This window comes from Pseudopipra pipra, chromosome 12 (genome assembly GCF_036250125.1).
Source record: "Pseudopipra pipra isolate bDixPip1 chromosome 12, bDixPip1.hap1, whole genome shotgun sequence".
NCBI lineage: Eukaryota > Metazoa > Chordata > Aves > Passeriformes > Pipridae > Pseudopipra > Pseudopipra pipra.
In genome coordinates, this window is record NC_087560.1 from 5858627 (window position 1) to 5872327 (window position 13701).

At 58.2% G+C, this 13701-nt stretch overlaps 1 protein-coding gene across 8 annotated transcripts in view; it reads left to right on the top strand.

Annotated features, from left to right (window-relative positions):
- The window catches only part of ZNF609 (zinc finger protein 609), a 96173-nt gene that overhangs the window by 48673 nt on the left and 33799 nt on the right, over positions 1–13701 (top strand). For 4 of the 8 annotated variants that reach the window (XM_064668651.1, XM_064668649.1, XM_064668652.1 and 1 more), the window contains exons 3-9: positions 630–855; positions 5530–5617; positions 5963–8318; positions 8622–8988; positions 9144–9319; positions 9828–10044; positions 10185–11767. In XM_064668651.1, the coding sequence (XP_064524721.1) occupies positions 630–855; positions 5530–5617; positions 5963–8318; positions 8622–8988; positions 9144–9319; positions 9828–10044; positions 10185–10258 (3504 nt within the window). In that variant the 3' untranslated portion in view covers positions 10259–11767. Of the gene's footprint in view, positions 1–629; positions 856–5529; positions 5618–5962; positions 8319–8621; positions 8989–9143; positions 9320–9827; positions 10045–10184; positions 11768–13701 lie in introns of those variants that run through there. The other 4 variants (XR_010433733.1, XM_064668654.1, XM_064668653.1 and 1 more) reach the window with 3 other exon arrangements.

The window sequence follows — 13701 nt, forward strand, 5'->3', positions numbered from 1 at the left end:
GCTTTCACTTGGCATGTTGGCTTGTTGGCTTTCCAAGCCCAGCTCTGGTCATGGAATGTGGTTTCCATGTGCAAGGAGAGCACAATGGCTGGATCAGGCTCTAAAGCAGACACTTGCACAGGGAAGAGGGATATGATCCAAGCGACTGCGTCTTCAGGTGGTCATAGGGTAGATTTGGTACTGGAAGGAGACCACTACTCGTTTGTCCTGTCCTGCCAGTTGAGCAGAAGCTCTTCTAATGAGCCATCAGGTCCAAAGTCATTGGCTGCATTAACATCTGAGCCATAGCCAAGAGGCATCCCCAGCAGGGATGATTACAGAAGCCGTCGGGGAAGGAACTTGGCAGAAGCTCTTTCAAACAGGAGCGCAGATATCTCCTGCAGGATTTCTGGGTGTGATCTCTGTGACTCCAAAGCGCCGGCTCCCCAGGGTTACGTGGGTATGGGCACACCAGAGTGGGACAGCCCTGTGAGATCCTTGTCCTCTGACAGGGTGTGGGACGTCAACTGAAGGTGGCAGCCCTGGGCTTGTGGTTCTCCAGGAATGTAGATGCCTGTTGATACTTGTTCTCCCTTCCATATTCCTGACAGTATTCCTGACGGTGACCACGTGTTTCTTCTTCCCCACAGATGGAGTCTCCGGTCTCTACGCCCGCGGTGTTGCCCTTGCACCTCCTCGTGCCTGTGGTCAACAACGACATCTCGTCGCCGTGCGAGCAGATCATGGTACGCACCCGCTCGGTGGGAGTGAACACCTGCGACGTGGCCCTGGCCACCGAGCCCGAGTGCCTGGGCCCCTGCGAGCCCGGGACCAGCGTGAACCTGGAGGGCATTGTCTGGCAGGAGACGGAGGACGGTAAGTGTCACAGAGCTCCTCCCTCTCCACCAGTGTCCTGGTGGAGTTGTGGCAGTCCCTTCCTTCCCATGTCCCTGCTGTGCCATTTGTTGGCACGTCCTGGGCTTTCCCGCCACCAGCTGGGTGGTCAGGACAGAGGAGCCGTGTGGGAGTGGCCTGTAATCCGTCCGGCAAAGGGAGTAACGGGCCAATACTTGCGTCAGCCCCGCTCGTTGTGTTCTCTCCTTGCTCAGACAGCGGGCAAAAATCTGAGCTGCCATTTCTCTGCCTCTCGACAAGAGCTGACTTGTTCCGGAGGTGCCGGGGAAAGGCCGTGCCAGCCGGCACGGGAATTCAACGGAGTTGACTTCATTTTTGCTTGGCAACCCGCAGGTCTGTCACAAAAACGCTCAAACCCTGGGAGGCAGCAGAAATCTCCTGCTGGATTAAAAAACACCAGCAGAGCTCTCAAAATCGACTCGGCGGGAGATCAGCCTCTCGGCTCTCTTGCCAAGCCAATCCAGTCTTTTTTTTCCACTGGAGCTCGTCTCATCTGCGCACAGCTTGGTTTGCTTTCCCAGGTTCTTTGATGGGTTTTCGTTGCTGTTGAGGCTCTGCCAAGGAACACAGGGATGAATAGGTGGCTCAGCAGCCCACGGCAAGCACTGGAACCCGGCCTTCCCTCCAGCCTTGCTGGGGTGCTGGAGGTTTCTGCCTTGGGAAGTGCGGGGTGAGCTCCTTGTACTTGTGTCTGGAAGCAGAAAGAGCCTGGAAGCACAAAGGTGAGAGAGCAGCAGTGGTGGAGGCTGGTTGACAGTCATCTCAGCCAGGTATCCATGCGCTCCTCTTGGACATCTGCTCCCACTCTCCCATCGCTATTCCATGCAGAGAACAAAGCTGTTGGCTTTTATCCCTGGCTGCTCCTCACTGTGACTGCCTTTATCCTCAGTGGAAGCTGAACTGAAATCTGTGTTCCTGTGAGCTGCTTTCAGTGGGGTTCCCTTCTTGCCCTGTGCTTTGGGAGGACAGGGACGGGCCCAGTTTGCCTTCCCCCTCTCCCTACTGGGAAACTGGTTTTGAAACAATGATTGGTGCAGGACTGAGTGCTGCAGTGGCCCCTGATGTGAGCACAGAAGTTGTTCCCTGTGGAAAAAGCGTATTGAGAAATAGCACTTGAGCTATTGGGAAGAGAGGAGTGCATGGATCATGCTGGGGAAGACTGGGACGTCTAGCTTGGAATGGGGACCTCTGCACTCCTCTGCCCTCTCTGCTTCAGCATCTGTTCCATATGGAAAAACTCATCCGGATCGAGGCAGCTGGGAGCCTACGTGTTTTTTATGGTGCTCCAAGGGAGAAGGACATCACACATTACAAAATCTGGGAGAAGGAAACAGGAAGCAGGAATGTTCAAGAGCCCTGCTCTGCACATCTCAGGAACTGGAGGATCTGCTGGGGGAAGGTGCTCTGAGGAGACCTGCGGAAGGTCTCTGCTGAGCTCCCAGCGCCAGCACTGCTGGTTCCAGGTCTGCAAGAGCCCCATCACTTTACAGGATGCAGCACCTTCAGTGGGGAACCTGAGGCACAGCCGGGCTGGGGGTTGGAACATGCAGCACTGCAGAGGAGCATCGGCACCCCCCCACTCATGGGGCTCCCCCACCTCCCTGTCCCCATCAGTCTATTCTTCTGTTGTGACTTTCCTCAACCCAAAATCCCCAGAGCTGCAGAGTTGCCTGAAAATCCCAGGACTGCTAGAGACCCCCACGGGCAGCAGCAAAGCTGATGAGAGCTTGTATGGGTTTTTTTGGATGGAAATCAGGAGAGGCTTATGATGGCCATGCCAGGAGGGATAAACTGAATATCCCTGAGGCAGAGAGCACAAAATCATTCTCCCTTGCCAATTTCTGGCAGTGCCATGAGAGCAGTTTCTGTTCTCCCCTCCCTTTTCCACTGCTCCTCATCCCACCGTGAAGCTCTGTGCCTGTCTGCCTGTCCGTCTGCATTACCCCTCACTTCTGCAGCCACCGTTTCGGAGCATGCCTTGGAGGCGTCCTGCCATTTCCCACAGCCCCGATATTTTTAGTCTGTGGTAATTCAGTGAACTCACACAGAGATCCTTCTCTGCCGGCTGCTGATGGTTGCCACCGTCGGGAACGAGGATTTCACATCCAGCCAGCCCTGCAGAAGACGAGCCCTGACGTTTCCTTTGGTTGCTTCTGGTCGGCTGCATGTGTTGGCTCTGGTTATAGCGGCATCTCCTGTCCTCGAGTGAAAAAGCATTGTCCTCCATCCTGCATAATCCCAGGATTTTTTCATACATTGCCAACCTGGATGGCAACCTTACACTATCATCCACCCTTAATTTTTCCAGCCAGAATACGACTCTGCAGTGATGGGAACAGTTGGTGACCAGGGTGCTGAGTGGTTTGCACCCAGACTTGAGTGGTGTTGATTCCTTAAGAGCTTCAAAGGTGTCATCTTCCCATGAAACCAGGTGGGATTGGAGTTATCCAAGTGGGATTCCTCCTCTTCAAGAGCATCTCCATTCTCAAAGGCGTGGGGGTGTTACGTCCTTACTGCCCACTCTTGCCATGCCTGTGCCTGCCCATCATCCTGCCACGGGAGGGGGACATGGTGGGTGAAAAAAGCTGCTTAGGATCTATCCCAGGGTTTAAATTGTCCTGGGTTATTGTTGGAGGATTAGGAAGGGATTTGGTATGATTGGTTGCAGTGGGTTAAATATAGGCTGATGTGTGTTGGAGGGCTGGTGTTCCAACAGGGAAGGGAGGGACGGTGCTGGCTCACTTCGCCCTTTCCTCTTTCATCTCTCTCTTGTGATTGCGGTGGCAGGGAGTGAAAAAACGCCAGCACCTCCTTTCTAATATCACACTTTGGCCCTGAGATACACAAGGGACTCCAGTGGCTTGTCATGCAATTAACTTCCAGTGGCGCATGTGGGCTTCGCCAGCTCAAAGAGGGATTGAACTGGCAGGGAGGGCAGAGGGACTGGGAGGAGTGGGGTCCAGGTTAGGGCTGCTTGCTCCTCAGTGGCTGCCAGGCCCTTGGGCAGCACCTGGGAGCATCCCACAGCAGCCCCACAGGGGTGTCCTGGGAATGGTGGGGCTGGGTTGGGGCACAGAATGCAGCCAGCAGCTTCTTTGGGTTTTAAGGAAAGGTGGACAGGCTCCTGCCTGCCAAAAAACGCTGCATTAGGAGGAACAGAGATAGAAGAGCACATTCCATGTGCCCTTCTTGGGATGCCTGGGACTAGCATTCCCCTCTTCCTATCCATCCCTCCACATGTGGGGCCATGGTTTCTATCTCAGGTCATCTCCATCATCATATCTTGCCCATGTCCATGTTAAGGCAGGTCCTCAGCAGCTTCCTCCAAAGGCAGGACCCAGCCATTCCTGCTCACAGGGATGAGCCAGTTGTGGGTTTTGGCCGTGTGCTGGCACTGTGTCTTCCCATGACCTGCTCCCAATGTTTTCCTGGAGGAGAAGGAGAAAGAGAAGGTCTGAATTTCATTTCTCTTTCTGAGGGAAACCCACATGTCGGGCCTCGGCTCCATGTATTATCCATGCCAGAGTCTGCAGCTGGCTGCTGGCACAGCACAACAGGGATTGTGGGCTGAGATTTATAAACACGCTTCAGGCACAGCTGCTCCAGGCTCCCTCAGCTCCATCCATCTCCCGGGGCCGTATATCTCGCTGCGCTCATCAACCCTTGCGAACGCGTTTCCTATCTCCCGAGTTTTACCTTGCTTGGATAAACGTGCTTGGCACAACGGAATCCACTCTACTAGTGCGGAAATCAGCAATTTATGGCAGGGAGGAGATGCCCAATGCTGAGGGATGCTGTGGAAGACCCCTCTGCCTCCCAAAAGTGGTGCTGAGAGTCCATGGCCTTGCCATGGGTGTGAGCCAGGCTGCTCCTCTTCTGAATTAGTGGGAGAAAGCTGAAACTCTGAGTTTTCTGAATGCCTTTGCTCTGAAAGAGGAGGATGTGGCCTCATAGATGCCTCTCCAGGTGGAGATATAGGGCAAAGGAGTGTCACTGGAGATGCTGGAGCAAAGCAACATGGGGTTGTTCCACCAGGATTGGGTTTTCCTGCCGGGGATAGTCGCCTGAGCGGGAATGCTGAGCTCAGCTTGCCATCTAGTGGCAGTAATGACATTTTCCAGAGAGCCATGAGATTCATGACCACACTCAGGGGGTGTCACAGTCCTACTGGTGTGTCTGCAGCTCCACATTGGGGCCCACAGGCTTGCTGAGGGCTTTCTGCATTTCCCCTGGGGGCTTCCCAGCCCTCACTCCCCAGAGATTGCCTTCCTTACCCTACCTGAATGCACATGCAGCTATAGTGGATCTTCAGCCCCCCCACCAGATCCCACAGCCTTTTGGGGATGGCTGGGTTTAGCATCCCCACGAAAATAGGGAAGAGGAGGAGAGTTTGAGTGGATGCCGGCCAGAGCCGTGCTGAGAGAGGGAATGAGCTGGGAGGTTTCTAGCTCCATTTTGGTGCCCCTCCAGCCTCTCCCAAAAGAGAGTCTCACCTCTCCCAAAAGCCCAAGATCCCTCGTCTGCCTTCCTCCGGCGCTAGAGCTGAGCTCTTCCTCCTGCCTATCTGAAGAGGCAGGTCCCTGACACTGCTAGATCGAACCTGGCCCCATCTGACCCTTTCCCCTTGCCTTGCAGGGATGCTGGTGGTCAATGTCACCTGGAGGAACAAGACATATGTGGGGACGCTGCTGGACTGCACACAGCACGACTGGGCTCCTCCCCGGTAAGTGGGTGGTGGGCTTCGGGGGCTTCCGGGCACTGAGGGCAAACCCAGCCCCATACAGCCCCTATACACTCTGCTCTGTGCCTGTGGGGCTGCCACAGGGGTTGGCATCTCCTGCCTGCACAAATGAGCTGCTCCCGTGGCTTTGCCCTCGCAGTCACAGGTCCATTGTCCTGGGGAAGTGAGGATGGTTGAGCACATCATGGTGGACCTCTCTAGTTCCTCTTTATTGGCCAGTGGGGGGATGAGTCTATGGGATTGGTAGCAAGGGGAAGAAGGGGGTCCCCACCGTGCCACGGGCATGACCGTCTCTCCATTAAAACTCCCATGTCCTCCTCCCGGCAGGTTCTGTGACTCTCCCACCAGCGACCTGGAGATGCGCAATGGCCGGGGCAGGGGCAAGCGCATGCGCCCCAACAGCAACACGCCAGTGAACGAGGCGGCCGCCGCCTCGGACAGCAAAGGGACCAGTAACAGCAGCAAGACCCGGGCAGGAGCCAACAGCAAGGGGCGCCGGGGCAGCCAGAACTCCTCGGACCACCGCACTCCACCTGGTGGCACGGCCGAAGACGTGAAGGCCAGTCCCTCCTCCGTCACCAAGCGGAAGAGCAAACCCCTCTCTGACATGGAGGTGAACTCCAGCTCGGAGGACTCCAAGGGCAGCAAACGCATCCGCACGAACTCGATGGGCTCAGCCACCGTGCCGCCCGCCACGGTCAAGGTGGAGCCGGCTGTCCTGGACCGCAACTGCCCTTCTCCCATCCTCATCGACTGTCCTCACCCCAACTGTAACAAGAAGTACAAGCACATCAACGGGCTGAAGTACCACCAGGCCCACGCGCACACAGACGACGACAGCAAGCTGGAGGCGGACGTGGACAGCGAGTATGGTGAGGAGCCCTCCCTGCACGCCGACGTCGGGAGCTGCAATGGGGCCGCCGGCTCTCAGAAGGGCTCACTCTCGCCAGCTCGCTCGGCCACTCCCAAGGTGCGCTTGATGGAGCCCCACAGCCCCTCCCCATCCAGCAAGTTCAGCACCAAGGTCCCCTGTAAGAAGAAGGTGGGTGGGGAGGGAGACACGGACCCAGGTGCTCTGTCCAATGATGGCTCTGAGGATGGTCCGTCGGTGGCTGATGAGACGAGTAATGACGACTTTGACTCTCTGGAGAAGCGATGTGTTGATAAGGATAAGTCAAAGAAGGCCTCTGGTGCTAAGCAGGAGAAGATCTCTTCCAAAAGCTTGAAGTCTGCCAGACCCATTGCACCAGCCATCCCCCCGCAGCCAATTTACACCTTCCAGACCGCCACCCTCACCACCGCCAGCCCCGGCTCATCCACCGGTCTCGCCACCACCGTGGTCCAGACCATGCCCAACAGCCCCCAGCTCAAACCTATCCAGCCCAAGCCAACAGTGATGGGAGAGCCCTTCACTGTCAACCCTGCCCTCACCCCTTCCAAGGAAAAGAAGAAGAAAGACAAGAAGAAGAAGGAGCCCAAGGAGGTGGAAAACCCTTTGACTCCTGGCAAAGCCTGCAGAGCGGAGGAAGGCAAGAGCCCTTTCCGGGGGGAATCCAGCGACCTGGGAATGAAAGGCGAGGGGCTGCTGAATGGTTCATCTGACCCCCACCAGAGCCGGCTCGCCAGCATCAAGGCTGAGGCGGATAAAATCTACAGCTTCACCGACAACGCACCCAGCCCCTCCATCGGCGGTGCCAGCAGGCTGGAGAACACCAACCCAGCCCAGCCCCTGACCCCGCTGCATGTCGTCACCCAGAACGGGGCAGAGGCCAGCTCAGTGAAGACCAACAGCCCAGCCTACTCAGACATCTCCGACGCTGGGGAGGACGGGGAGGGCAAGCTGGAGAGCGTGAAGGCGAAGGATCCGGAGCAGTTGGTCAAGGAAGGCGCCAAAAAAGCTCTTTTCCCCCCACAACCTCAGAGCAAAGAGTCTCCCTACTACCAAGGCTTTGAAACGTACTATTCCCCAGGCTACCCCCAGGCTAGCCCAGGTCCCCTGAACCCCGGCGGGCAGTCCGTGGCTGAGACACAGGCCTTGAAACTGAAGAAGGACGAGGAGCAGGAGAACCCAGACGTGAAGGTGAAGAGCGAAGGCTGCGAAGAGAAGAAGGCAGAGCTTGGTGGTGGCTCCAGCCAGCAGCCCTCAGTCATCCAGCAGCGCCCCAACATGTATATGCAGTCCCTCTACTACAACCAGTATGCCTATGTGCCGCCCTACGGCTACAATGAGCAGGGCTACCATGCTCACCTGCTGAGCACCAACCCTGCTTACCGCCAGCAGTATGAGGAGCAGCAGAAGCAGCGGCAGAGCCTGGAGCAGCAGCAGCAGCGGGGACTGGAGAAGAAGGCAGACCTGGGCTTGAAAGAGAGGGAGGCAGCGCTCAAAGAGGAGTGGAAGCAGAAGCCACCAATGCCACCGACACTGACCAAAGCTCCAAGCCTCACGGACCTCGTCAAGTCAGGGCTGAACAAGCCCAAGGAGCAGGGAGGTCCTGACATGGCCAAATCTGTCATCATCCCCAAGCTGGAGGACTCGTCCAAGCTGTCTGGCAGCCAGGTCGCCGAGGGGCTCAAGGTGAAGCTGAGCGAGGCCAGTCACCTCGGGAAGGAAGCTGCCGAGACTAAGGCTGGCTCTGAGTGTGGCCGGCAAGCGGAAGTGGACCCTGTGCTCTGGTACAGACAGGTAATGCCCTGCCCTGTCTGCCAGCCCAGCTGGGTGTTTGCTTCTGGAGGAAGCCCCTCACTGTGGCTTTGCCACAGGGTTCTGCTGGGACCATCACCTTGGAGAACACATGTTGTCCTGTGCTTGTGGTGGGACTCCATGATATTCCCTTGGGGCCCAGAAAAGGGATGGGGCTGTGAGGCCACAGATGGGCCAAGGAGAGCCCGGGGAAGAGGAGTTCACTGGTCTCCTCCTAACTCAGGCTGGGTTTGGGATAGGCAGGGCTGGGGAGGCGGGTGTTCTGATGGTTGGCTGTTCTTGCAGGAAGCCGAGCCCCGGATGTGGACGTATGTGTACCCGGCAAAGTACTCGGACATCAAGACGGAGGATGAGCGGTGGAAAGAGGAGAGGGACCGAAAGTTGAAGGAAGAAAGGAGTAGAAGCAAAGAAGCCACATCCAAGGAGGATGGGAAGGAGAGCACCAGCTCCGAGTGCAAGCTGACCCCCCCTGAGGAGCCTCGCATGGTGGGGAAGGACCCCAGGCCCAGTGTTCATGTCCCTGTGTCCTCACCCCTCACGCAGCACCAGTCCTACATCCCCTACATGCACGGCTACTCCTACAGCCAGTCGTACGACCCCAACCACCCCAGCTACCGCGCCATGCCCACCGTCATGATGCAGAATTACCCAGGTAGGGAGCCAGGGCCTTCCTGGGGACGTCCCTTCCCAGCTGTCCCTGCTCTCGGGATGGGGGGCAGCTGCAGGACATCCTCTCGCACACATACAGAGCCATGTGCTCCCACTGTGCTGCCCGAATCCTCCCTCTGACTGCTTTTCTCCCCCCAGGATCATACCTACCCTCCAGCTATTCCTTCTCTCCGTATGGGAGCAAGGCATCTGGCAGCGATGACAGCGACAAGTCCCGAGCCAGCCCCAGCGTGAGCTGTAAATCCAGCTCAGAGTCCAAGGCCCTGGACATCCTGCAGCAGCACGCCAGCCACTACAAGAGCAAATCACCCACGGTGAGGGTCAGGAGCACACTGGCTTCGCCCAGCTCTGTGGAACAGTCCTGGGATTCTGTACCCAGCTGGGAGCAGCTCCGCCTGCCATGGGGTTTGCTGTACCTGATGCTGTGGGAGACCCACAGCCATGGTGTATTACCACAGTACAAATCCTTTGGGATGGACCAGCCAAACCTGTGGGCAGGGCTGGCCCAGGGAAGCACTGGGGCTCCTCCAAACCCTGCAGGAACCTGGTGACACTTGTCCATAGCCTTGGAGCTAGTGGGTGAGATGCAGGGGCTGTCTCCATCCCATGGCTTCTGCTGGGCTGAGCTGGGAGACGGAGTTTGGACATGGTGAGGAAAGAGCTGCCCTCAGACAGGACTTGTGTCTTCCTCACGGCTTTTGGGCTGTGAGCCTGGTCACCTCATGGGGGGGTCTTTGGGCAAAGGTGGGGAGTATCACCCTGAGACGTGCCCTGGAGTGGCTGATCACGTCCCTAAGCATGTGTCTGCTTTCTCCTCTCCAGATAAGTGAGAAAACATCTCAGGAGCGGGACCGCAGTGGCTGTGGGGTGGTGGGGGGCAGCGGGAGCTGCAGCAGCGTCGGGGGAGCTGGAGCAGGAGAACGGAGTGGCGACCGACCCCGCACATCGCCCTCCCAGCGCCTGCTCTCGACGCATCACCACCACCACCACCTCGGGTACTCGCTGCTGCCGGCGCAGTACAACCTGCCCTATGCAACAGGTGAGAGCTGGGGCTGGGCTCAGGGGAGCTGGGAGGGAGCTGGACCCACCCTTGGGCCGTGGGAGTCCTTGTGCTGTTCCCTGGTCTGGCTGGGTGCCTGGCCCAGGCTGCTGGATCCTGACGCCACTGCTCCTCCGCAGGTCTCTCCTCTACAGCCATCGTTGCCAGCCAGCAAGGCTCTACTCCCTCCCTATACCCACCTCCCCGGAGGTGAGAACGGTAAGGCTCTGCTCCTGCTGGGATGGGCACGAAGGGGGTGCCCTCAAGGGTTTAGGGTCCGCCCATCGCCCCAGGGGCTCGCGGGAGCTGACTTGCCCTTGGGTTGTGGCAGGACGTGAAGCACCAGGATGCCTGGGCTGTACAAGACATGTGACTGGCTCACATGGGGAAGCGCTGGAGACTCCTTTAGACATCAGTTGAATGGTGTTAATTGTTCTGCTTGACGTTCCTGCCGCGATCCGAGGCAGACTCTGTCTTCTCCCCCCTGTCGGACACACACTGACTGCCCCCCACACCCCCTTTGGTGAGTGGGTGAGCTGGTGCCTGCGGAAATATTTATTCTACTGGGCACCAGCGCTCGGGATGGAGGCGTCTTGCCCGTCTGGTGCATATGAAGAGGAAACAGAAGCACTGAGGTTTCTTGATGGATTTGGGACCCCACCGTGTCTCTTCGAGCTGCTGCTTCATGATGGGACTGGGGGCAGGTGGGGGCTCGGAGTGTGAGGCTGAGCCTGCTGTGGGGTCTCAGGAAAGGAAGGGCTGGCTCACATGGAGCCACAATGGGCTTGGGGGGGGCTGTTGTGAGCCTGAAGGTGGTGTCAGCCTGGCCGGAGAGAGCCGTGGGGCACGGGGATGTGCTGCATGTGAAGCTCTCCCTCTCCCAGTCCCTCATCTGGTCCTGCAGCCCACAGCACCCACTGCTCTGTGCCCATGGGCAGGAGCCACTGGTGTGGCCAATGGCTGGAGCAGGGCTAGGGAGCTGGGGGAGCTCTTTGCCCCAGTGAAGCAGCCACTGCCCCGGAGGGCCAGGGCTCCATGGGGCTGGGGGCAAGTGGGGCACAGAGTTGGGGGCTGTGCCTGTCACCCCACCTGGGGCTGCTGGGGTACCCTGTGCCGTGCACAGTCCAGACCTGCCTGAAGCTCCTGCCCGTCACTTTCGAATTGGTTTCTGAGCTGTAACTCGGCAACACCCCCAGCCTTTCCTCTGCCCCCCTACCCTGGCAAATGCTCCCTGAACCCTGGGGCAGCATATCCTGCTGGGGGGTGGCTGTAGCTCCCCTTTTTATCCACCTTTTGCTTTTAGGGCGGCTCCCCCAGGCCGTGGGCAGGGCGCAGCGAAGAACAAGCACACTTAGGTTCTGCCAGAGGCACGTGGGGCTGTGCTGGTCCCTGCTCTGGCCTCGTGCCGGGGCTGGGGGCACCAGGCCCTGGAGGAAGCCGGTCCCTGCTCCCGGCTGTTCCCTAGCACCGAGGACAGGGGCTTTCTGGTCCTCTGCCCCCAGCCCCAGAGCAGCTCTCCCTGGGCCGATGCTCTACCTCGGCCCCGCAGCGGCTGGGCCGCCCCAGCTCTCCCCCCTCTCCTGCTGCCCGGCTGGGGGGACATGGGGGCCGTGGGTCTCGGTCGTGTGTGTGTGTCCATGTCGCACCCGGCCCCGAGGGCCGCTGTACGGGGATGCTCTGCCCGCCGGGCTCTGTACATACTGTAAAAAGCAATTGTTTGAAAGCTGTTGTTTTGGGTTTTGTTTTCTTTCCCCGTTTCTCCCCCATCCCACTGTACCCAGCTGGAAAGGAGGCTCTGGCTCTCTCGGCCCTGGTTCAGGTGCTGGCAGCGCGGTGGCCCCAGCCTGCTCTTGTTAGACTCATTTTTCTCCCACTCTTCCTTGTCTTTGGAAGGAGGCGGGGCTGTGTGCCCCAGCACGCTCCGCAGGGACGGGGTGGGCTGTGCCCAGCGGCGGCTCCACCCGCCCCGCGCCCCTTCCAGAGCCACACGCAGCCACGGGGCTGGGGACTGGAGGGGTCGGGGTGCTTGAGGGAGCCCCACAACACACCCGTGGAGGAGTGTCCCACTGGCTGCTCCTACCTCCAGCCTCGGCCGGTCCGGCACAGCCTGGTTCCCAGCACGGCCGGGGCCCACCAGCGGCTCCAGGGGCACAGAGGAGGGCGTCGGGGCAGGGGGGGCTTGGGGGGTGCCACAGGCTTTGTTGGCAGTCGAAGGGTGTCAGGGGGCTGCTCCCCACCTTCCCAGTTGGGTCCCACTTGAGTCTCCCTTTAGGTGTTAAATGAAACAACCGTTTATGCAGAATAGGTTTGAGGTTTGACGTATCTGGGTTCTCTGGGTCAGTTGTTGCCCGTGGGGCCTCACCCGGCCCCCGCACTGGGGGAGTCCCCACTGCCCGGCCCCTGGCCAGGGCGTCGGACCGTTGGTGTTTATAGCTCTTGTTTCCATTGGCGTTGCTGTGTTGGGTTTCATTTCAGTCTTCCTGACTCTGCCCTTCTGTAAAGTGTACATTATTACCGAGTTCCTTGTTTTTTTATATATATATATATAAATATATATATATACAAACTGTACTCTTCTTGCCTTTGTACATTTGGGCAAGGAGGGAGAATAAATCTTTTTAAGAGACAATCACAAACCTGTGAGGGTGGCTTTTTCTTCCTGCTCCCCCCAAGTCTGGTCCTTTATCCCCCAAAAGCTGTGGCCAGTGATTTTTGGGGGTGGGAGAGGGGGTTACCCCATCTCTGTGGCATGTGAGAGGGCTCAAGCAGCCTCATTGGTCTGAGGCTGCATCCCTGTGCCCCTGCATCCAGCCCCTCCACTCTGCCCTGGCACTCACAGCTCCTGGGGGTGCTGCAGCTGAACTCAGAGGGGATAATTTGGGGCAGAACCCCCCAGGCTTGAACCCCTGGGCACCAAGGTCCTGCCCTGCACTACTGCCCCCAGGAAGGCACTGGGCAAGCGGGGGGTGCCACGGGGCAGGGCTTGGCTCCTCCAGCTCCACCACGGAGCTGATCCGTGCAAGAGGCAGCACCCAGGGGCAGCAGAGGCACCTTCCACATTTTCTTGAGGGTGTTTCTGAAGACACCAGTGATCTGAGACCTCCACATCTGCCTGCCTGTGCTGGAGGCAGGGCAGGGGAGAATTTGGAATTGTCAGAGCCAAACCGTGCAGTGGCACACCCTTGTCACTACAGCTCATTAAGGAGCTCAGTTCAGCCTCACTCCAGCTCCCATGAACCAGGATCCTGCACTTGACTAGTAAAGGAGCAAAGTGGTTCCCATCCCATCACCTTCAGGATGTGCCCAAGGGGAGCACCATGTGGTGGCAGCAGGGCCCTGGCACATGCAGGGGCAGGAGCAGGGGCAGCTCCAGCTGTAAGAAGGGATAAAACTGGGCCCTTCAAAAGCCAGGGAACACCCAGTCCACAGGTCTCCTCTGTCAGGGGTCCATCGGCACAGCCCAGCTCTGATTCTAAACTGATTTAGGGTCTGAGGAGGGAGCAGAGCCACTGGCCCCTTGGTTTCATGGGATGGGAAGGAGGGCAAAAGAGACACAAAGTTTAAGGTTATTTATTCACACACACTCATATCCCAGCCCTACCTCACTCCCCCCCTGACGAAACACTGACCATGGTGGTTATGGAATGTGAGAGCACA